The sequence below is a fragment of the Emys orbicularis genome, chromosome 2 (genome assembly GCF_028017835.1).
Source record: "Emys orbicularis isolate rEmyOrb1 chromosome 2, rEmyOrb1.hap1, whole genome shotgun sequence".
In the NCBI taxonomy this organism is placed as follows: domain Eukaryota; kingdom Metazoa; phylum Chordata; order Testudines; family Emydidae; genus Emys; species Emys orbicularis.
This window is the reverse complement of record NC_088684.1, coordinates 131,447,109-131,455,721: the sequence shown is the minus strand read 5'-3', so window position 1 is coordinate 131,455,721 and position 8,613 is coordinate 131,447,109. Positions and strand designations below refer to the sequence as shown.

Here is an 8,613-nt window from a genome sequence, read left to right as displayed (position 1 = left end):
GGTTTAATATATCAACGGGGGTGTTGTGCATTTCCCACAGCCCTGCCTTTATCCTCCTCAGTCTTCTTCTCAGCCTTCTCTAGTGAGGGCTGCATGGAAAGGCCAGGTCAGAATCCCAAGAGGACAGCACCACGCGGGCAGCTTGATCCCCGCCATGCATTAATCGGTGGGTGGGTGATGACCTGAGCCTTTGTCCTTATAAGCACTTAGACTTCAGATTCTTGGGGATTGGTTCCTGGCTGCACAGGGCTTATTCCCTGCCACCCCCAGGGTGGGATGAGCCTTGAGTCTCATGTTGGTAGCCTGGCCATGCTCATCACTGAGCTGCAGGATCTCTGTCACTCAGAGGAGAAGAGCTTGCTTCAGTTGCAGCCACATTCCTCGATGATCATGTCTTCATGGTGGCGGAGGACGACTTCCCCTTTCTCATAGTACAGCATGGAGAGGGGGCTCATCTTGACTGGAGCACAGGCTGGACAGGGCACCCGGTTGGGCTGGTACAGCTTCAGCAAACTCTGTTGGGAAAGGGGAAGGCGTTAGTCACCTGGCTTGTACCAATGCAGCCTGTGGCCAAGGTTTGCCAACAAGTCTAGTGACTGTGGGTGCCCCACTTGAGACCCCTTACAGAGGCCTGATTCTCAGAAAGTGCTGAGCACCCTCCCCACCCCCACCCCGGGGATCCGGCCCTGGCAAGTCCTCTCTAGCCGTGCACCCAAAATCACTAGTCCCTTTGGAAAACGGCCAGTCCTGGTAGCACACACATGCTCCAACCATGAACCAGGACCCCCCTTGTGCAAGGTGCTGTACAAACAGAACAAAAGCTGCTCCCTGCCCCCAAATAGTCCTTGCTCTGTGAGTAGCCCTGCTGAAATCGGTGAGGTCACTCCTAGAGCACGGTACCCACTCAACAGCAGTATGGGTGGCCCTTAAATAGCCTGGATGCACCAATGTTCCCAGGATAGGACCTGCTGCAGGTAAAGGAGCCAACCCTTGCACAGAACCCCATTGGCTGCAGGGCCTGACTGATATTCCTGTGGCACGAAGGAGCTGCTTTCAGGGTGATGCTTAGGCCAGCGGATAGCAACTGCTTGAGAACCTCCCCGTCACCCCAGTCTTAATTCACCCCAATGTGTTCGGGTGGCAGAAGCCCTGTGCCCTGAGACATTTTAAAACCAGACTAAACCATACACTAAAAAGCATAGGGGCCAATCCTGCAGTGGCTTTAGGATGGGAACGGGGACATGGACTGTGGACTTAATGGGTCCTTCCCGTTTCAAATGTCTCTGGTTCTAGGATGCTGTGGTTGGCTTAGCAGTTCACATGAAACGGAACTTGGGAAACTGCCCACTATTCTTTGTGTTTCACTGTAATCTCCATGCGCAGCAGACCACACCCTGCACAGAGCCAGGGGGCAGCTCATCCTGTAGTGCTGGGGGGCAGTTCAGGGAACCTCTGTAGGAAACCTTTGCTCTAGCAGAGAGGAAGAGGCCTCATTTACCTGAATATACGCATGGTTAGTTGGTTTGAAGGTCTCATCCACGGGCGCTGGGCACTCTCCCTCACACCGGTAGGCGTTGTACTTCTTGGGGTAGACGATCCAGCTTCCCCAGCCGGTCTGCTCAAAGTTCACGATCATATCTACCCTCCTGCACAGAGACCTGCCTTCCTCCCCCAGGCCCGGGGTGGAGAGGTCAGCCATTTTAATCCTTTGCCTCTCCTGCTTGTTCCGGCGGTGCCGGCGGTTCCCCAGCTCTTTGGCAGCGTTGTCAATCATGACATGCTTGGAGGTCTCCGCAGTTCTGATGAGGGTGGATGCCCGGGAGGGCTCTGCTGAAGGTTTATCTTTGGAGAAGACAACCAGCAGGACCTTGTCCGTCACACCATGGGACACGGCTGGCTCCGCCTGGCTGGAGCCACTGGAATTCTGCACACCCATCGATCCAGTGGCATTGCTGTCTGACCCGGTCCTCTCCTCCCTCTCCTGCCCCTGGGAGCCCTGAGCATCTGCATGCTTCCCGTTGCCGGAGGCCACCCCTTGGTGGAGCCAGGACTGAAGCAAGCTGGTGATGTTGAACACTCTCCAGGAGGAGTGGCTGACAGCAGGACTGCTAGTGAAGGTGCCCAGGAAGAGCCTGTCCACGCGGGTCTGGTTGCCCTGGTGCTTGCGCTCGTGGCTGTGGTAGATGTCCACCGTCACATTGTGGGACTGGGGGAAGGACGGCAGGCGGACCCGCAGCTCGGCCAGCCTCACCTCATGGCTGCCGGAAATGGAGGTCATGTCGAAAGAGAGAGTCCAGTGATCCCCAGCCTGGAGAGAACCTGCAAGAGACCAACACAGTGCCAGAGGTGAGGGACCTGCCCAGCACAAAGCATTCACCCCACAGCCCTTTCTGGGGACTGTAAAGAATCCAGGGGTTGCCCACGGGGCACTGGTACTGCAGTGAGGGGTGGGCAGAGCTGCAATGCCCCCAGGAGAGCACTGGGGGGCACAATGCCTCCTGGAGCTTCTGGGGGTGCAGCTGCTCTGTCTCCCCCTCCCCCCCATGCCCACGAAGTCTACTCCTGCTGGTTGGTGCAGAGCAATGGACCAGGCCTGGGGGAGCAGGCCTCTCGCTGTCACAATGGTCATGTCCCCCAGGTGTGGGATGCTTTGCCCCATTCCAATGGATCTCCCCCAGTCTGGACCCAGATTTACCCCCCTACTCCCCACACGTGGAGTCGTATCTTGTTTATTGGTTTAATTTGCTAGGGCTGGGTTCTGCCTGGCCTCCCAGGGTGGCACAGCAGGTAGGGGCAGAGGGGGCAAGGAGCCTTCTCCACCTTCTTTACATGGGGCAGGGAGAACTGCCGCTCTGTGCTGGGTGAGGGAGCACAGGCCCCAGCTCCATTCTTCACCCCGAGGCACCAGCCACCTTGCCTGGCCTTCACACAGGAGAGCATGCTGCCCCTCACTAGGGGAGGTAGGAATAGACCCACAGCATCTGCACCCCGCATGGCGCCAAGAGATATCTGCCTAGTGCTGGCCCTGGGGCACTGCAGTGCCACCCTGTCCTGGCCTCGCTGGGGGCTGGGCCTTGGTGGTCCTGGCCAGCCCTTTTCTATAGTATGTATTTAGATGTACCGCTCTCTAAAGGCACAAAGCCATCCCTCCCTGGGCCGAATGAGCTACGCAGTGACGCAGCAGCTTCCCCAGAGCCAGGAAATACGGCAGGAATGAACCCCAAACTGCACCCTGCCTTACCCCACCAATACCAGCCCCGCAGCAGCAGCTGAGGCCTTGGCTACACGTGTAGTCGTGCCGTCAGCGCTGCGAGAGCTCTCTCGCAGCGCTCTACGTACTCCACCTCTCCGAGGGGAATAGCTTGCAGCGCTGCGAGCGAGCGTGCAGCGCTGCAGGCGCTGATTACACTGGCGCTTTACAGCGCTGCACTCGCTGCGCTGGGGGGGGGCGTTTTCACACCCCTGAGCGCAGCAAGTTGCAGCGCTGTACAGCGCCAGTGTAGCCAAGGCCTGAGGGTTTAATGCACCCCACTAGTGCAGTCTAGTACTAAATGATGGTCATACCCCCAGCAAGAGGGGCAGATCTAATCCTATGCCCTCTGCGCTACAGGAGGTCAAACTGCGACTCCTCCCCATATCCACCAGCTGCTTCTCCCAGCATCCCTTCCACCTTACCCCAACTGAGCTGCAGCCAGCTTGCCCTGACCCAGGCCCCAGTCTCTACCGAGCACTGATTAACACAGTCCTGCAGTTAATGAGGGCTGGGGGGTTCAAGGAACCTCTAAGGGAATGAGTGGTCAAAATCTCATTAAAATTCAATGGGATTGTGGCTTCTAATTCACTTAGACGCCTTTGAAAATCCCAGCCTAAGTAGTTTCCTTTTGTTGGGTTGTTTGAAAATGTAAAGCACCATAGCATCCACCAATCAGCCAGGCGAGGCTTTGATATCCCATTCATTCCCATAGGATCAGAGTGCTGCATAAATACCTACTTCTCACCTAGTGCTTTTCATCAGTCGTTCTCAAAACCCTTTGCAAAGGGGATGGGGAAACTGAGGCACAGAGCAGTAAAGTGACTTGCCCAAGGTCACTCAGCAGAGCAGTGGCAGAGCTGGGACTAGAGCGGAGTCCTTGCCCAGGGGTCTAGCTTCTACCCCACACTGCCTCCCGATAGAATTGTTCATTACTGCTGTTCATGCTGTTGCTATTGGGTAAAATTTGCAAATTTTACCCAAGTGACTTAGGGTAGGTGCTTTTGAAAAAGCTCCCTGTTGTCAGTTATTTACAGCATTAATAATATAAAGTCATGCGACTTAGAGTGGAGAAAACAGGAATTATGCTGATGGGAAGAAGCCCCACCCTTATTCCAAAGCACTAGAATAAGGTTTGCCAGGGCGTCTGTTTCCTTCCTTCTAGTAACTTTGCTAGGTGGTTGGTTATTTCAAACTTTCCTGGATCTGGCCATGCTTGCTTCTGCAGCTATTTTAAAGGCTTTGCTTGTCATCATACAGTCTTTGTTCAGAATCTGAGGCCGCTGCCGCTGCAGTCGGCAGGCCGAGGGCTCCCATGAATGGAGTGAGAAATGCAATGCCCACCTGTGTGCTAAGGCTTTGAAAACTGCCTTGTGAATTAGACAGTCTGCTCCCTTCGCCTTCCCCAGGGGCTGTTCTCCTTGCTGTGTCCATGTTCCCCTTTGCATCCAATAAGCAGTTAGTTAAAATCACTGCACTCTGCCCCTAAATACTGCAATAGCGCCCAGATTCTACAGCCTGAGACGACACTGGCGTATTGAAGGGCACTAGCCAATCTCCCTGATCCCACGCTGGCCTTTGGCAGGCTGAGGAAGGGACCTACTCCTCTGTACAAAGATTTGCCTTTCCAAATAACCTGCCAGCCAAAGTTTGGATACCAAGGGCAACACCTTAGCTTTTCAACCACTGGCAGGGGAAGCCAGGGCAAGCATCCTCCCACTGCAGAGTTCAGGATCCAGGCTCAGGACTGATCCCTTCAGAGCAAGACACCCCCCCCCCCCACCTCCTCCATCCACGGTTCTCTCCCTCTCTCCCCCCACATGCCACCCGTTAACAAAACAGCAACTGGCTATTGCCCAAGCTTGTTCCTGCCAGATGTCAAAACAGTACAGATGTGGATTGGGTCCCCATGGGGTCCCTGCTTCACAGACGTCTGGGGTCCCAATCCACAAAAGCAATGGATAGAAGCACTGGAATAGCCAAGGCCCTACAGGGAAGAGTCTGATAAGCAGCAATCAGTCAATGAGGTACTGACAAACCTGAGGGCTCAACCCCCATCACCGTATTGCTGCTGCTGAGCCAGGTCCTAGGGCAAGCTAGAAACACAGGGAAGGAAGAAAGGAAAAAAAGAAAGAAAAAGAATAAATGAACATCACCTACTTCTAGCCACGAGGCTTAAGACTGAGTCAGATTCCTGCAGTGCTGATGTCTCCATGGTGGGCTGTCCCAGGTGATTCCCAATGACCAGAGATCTGTACAGCTGCATCATGTACAACGGGTACCGGAGAGCAGGGTGTGGGTGCCGGAAGCCACGGACTGTAGACAAATTCTTTAGCCCTGGGCTAGGTCCTGCTGTATGTAACTGCTGCTCATCCTTCTGCTGTGAGACCCCGGTCAGCTCTGACGTGCCCAGCTGCATGAGGATGAGAGCCCAACACACCAGCTCCAAGCCACACATGTTCCTGGGTGGCATAGCTGCTGCTGCTCTCTGAACTAAGCTTCTTACACTTCCCTCTGGCTCCTTTCAACACCCGGAGCTGTCTGGCTCTCTGAGTGTCTTTCCTCTTCACTGCTGCACTATATACCTGAGGCTCCCTGAGCAGGCTCTAGTCTGCAACCCTTTGATGTCAACACTCCCTCCATCCTGAGTCCAGAGCTGTCAAACCTTCTACAGTCTCCACATGGTCCCTATTCTTATGCAACCCCTCCCTCTAATGAGGAAGTGATGGGAAGACACACAGAGCAGGTGATTAATTACCTCTCAAAACTCTTCCCCATTATGCATTGGCCCAAACTGGAATGTGGCCTGAGTGATCATTTCCCAAGGGCCTGAGAATGGTCAGATCCTGAAATTCCCCTTCATCCTGGTGCATTTGCTGGTGGCTTCTGCTTTTACACTTTGCCCAGAGAGAGGGAATCTGGATTTGGGTGGCAATGTCTCTGCTTGTTAGAAGCTCATGATTTTAGTCTGGGTGATTGCTGTGTGACACTTGTGAAAAGGGGGCTGTGGAGGTGAAGGGTGAATTGTTTTATTTGGGACACTTTGCAGTGCAATAAGTGCAAAATAAAGTTATTTAGAGCATGGAAACAGGCTGGCTGCTTTTAACAGCAGCAAACTGGAAGTGAAGTGTCATGAGAGACAATATAAAGCTAAATCTTTTATGATAAGGAAAGCACCCGAGATTGCAGAAGAACAAAGAGGAGAGAGAAGACCAGGGAATTTCACTCCCTGTTTTTGCTTGTTGCTTTAGTTTTGTAAAGAACCTACCAGCTCCTTTTTACTGAGAGTCCCATTAGAAAATAGAATTCTCTCTGTATGCCCATTCTGGAGTGAAGTTAGACAATAACTGAATTTCTCTAACCAATAAGAGGAAGCAAAATGCTTTTTTGAAAACATCCCAGTTTCAAAGCAGAATTTCGTCTCTCTTCTTCAACCGGGCAGAGAAATTCACATCAGTAACATGCCCTGAGGTCAAAGTTTGGTCCTGTGTTCAGTCTTGTTTACGTTGTGCCGTACTATTTTATAAATCAGTAGAGTCCTCTTGAGTAACACTTTTTACAGCAGCACTGTCACATTGCCAAGCATTTCCCCAGTATCCATCACGGTGCTGGGAGAGTGCTGTGCTTCTGGAAGTGCTCCTGTCACATGAGGCATCCTATGTGGCCACTTCGTTTTTATGGCACGTTTCATAAAGAGTAGGGGCGCTGATTGAGTCCTGGCCAAATTCCAATTAGGATAATTCTATTCTGCCTCCCTAAATTCCACCCCAAGCATTTTCAGTCAGATAGAATATTCTCCTGCTAACAATAGGATTATTTATTGAGTAAGATGCTGCTCCGTGTGAGAAGAGGGATCAGAACCTGGCTTGGGGAGAGTAAGGACATACTGGGTGTTTGTGGGAAAAGTCAGGAATTGAACAGAGATCTCCCAAGTCCCAGTCTACTGCCTTATATCTAAAACTAAATCAGGCTCCTTAATCTTTATATCCTATCTATCTACTGTGCAAGTTTTATTTATTGTACGATGCCATCTGAAGCAGGTATATTAGAGGACAATAATGAGTGTAATTTAGTCCCTATCCTTGATGGAATAATACATGTGTAAGGTCTATAGGGAACTGTCTGGCTCCATGTGATTCAATGGATCTTTCCGCTAACTCAGAGTTCCAAAGGTAAGCTCTGGGGTACAGAGATCTCTTGTGGATTTGTCACTCCCTGAAGGATTTTGGGCCCATAAGCCAGCAATCCTGTATCCATTTAAGGACCCAGTGGTTTCCTGTGTGGAAGCTTATGGAGGAAATTTGAGTGCCGGATCTGGTCTTGTGTCATTTTCCCCCCCCATCTGTGATGGGCATAAACTGGATAATAATCTATGGAATAAAAACATTTGTTTGCTTAATCCAGTCGTACTTTGACACAAACTGCTGCTGTAGGTGAGGAATATTCTTTGCCTTGCAGCTCTCCAGTTGGAGGGGCCATGAGGGAATGTTTCGATTCCTGCTCCACCGCAGACTCCCCGTGTGACCATGGGAAGTCGCTGAGTCTGTCTGTGCCCCAGCTCTATCCGTACGATGGGGACAAGACCACTTCCTTCCTCACAGAGGTGTGGTGAGGATAAATGCACTAGACTGTGAGGCACTCGGTGAGGTGGGCCATACCTAACATAAATAAATGGAGATGGCCCATCCGTAATAGGAGAAGAAGCGTATGTCCTGGGTCAGGTCTTTCACCACCAAGCTTGCCCCCTGAAACCAACGTCTGCCACTGCTCTAACCAAATCTGTGCCCTTGGAAACCCACCTCTCCCCAAAGAATCAGTCCAGTGCCCTGGCTTCCTGCTCTTCATTTAATAACCCTCAAGGACTCTCCAGCCAGCTACCATAATGAGATCTGCAGCAGCAAGCCCAGCCACCAAACGCCAACCCCTCCCAACAGAGGGGAGGAAGCTGTGACTCTAGGAAGAAGGGCACCAGCCTCTCTGGTGCTCAGAGGTGTTCTCCACGGCACACTCTGTTCTCCCAGCCAGTCATTGGCAGTAGCCCTGCCAATACGCCTCCACCCTACATGAAAGAATTCATCCTTGTTCTGATGCTTCAGATCTCACTTGAATGTCCAATCAACTTCAAAGCAAATCCTTTCATCTTGATTTGAAGGGAAGTTCCAGCATTGATTCACAATCCACTCGAGTTTGTTTACTTTGTTTCCTTTCATAGTGCCTCGTGCCTTGGCAACGTGACGCCACGTGTCTGGAACCTGCATCTGACCTTGCGTCTGCCACGGGCAGCAGAGGAGCCGCAGTCGTCACTACTAGAGGCAACGATGCCCCACCCATCAGATTGCAAGGTAAGGCAAGACTGCTAAAAG

At 52.2% G+C, this 8,613-nt stretch overlaps 1 protein-coding gene across 1 annotated transcript; it reads right to left on the bottom strand.

The window, feature by feature from the left end:
• Window positions 1–362: 362 nt before the first annotated feature.
• Window positions 363–5,708, bottom strand: NODAL (nodal growth differentiation factor). The gene is made up of 3 exons (XM_065398342.1): window positions 5,411–5,708; window positions 1,499–2,319; window positions 363–515 (listed from the first exon to the last, which is right to left on the bottom strand). Exons 1-3 carry the CDS (start codon window positions 5,706–5,708, stop codon window positions 363–365), a joined length of 1,272 nt encoding a protein of 423 aa, XP_065254414.1.
• Window positions 5,709–8,613: the final 2,905 nt, after the last annotated feature.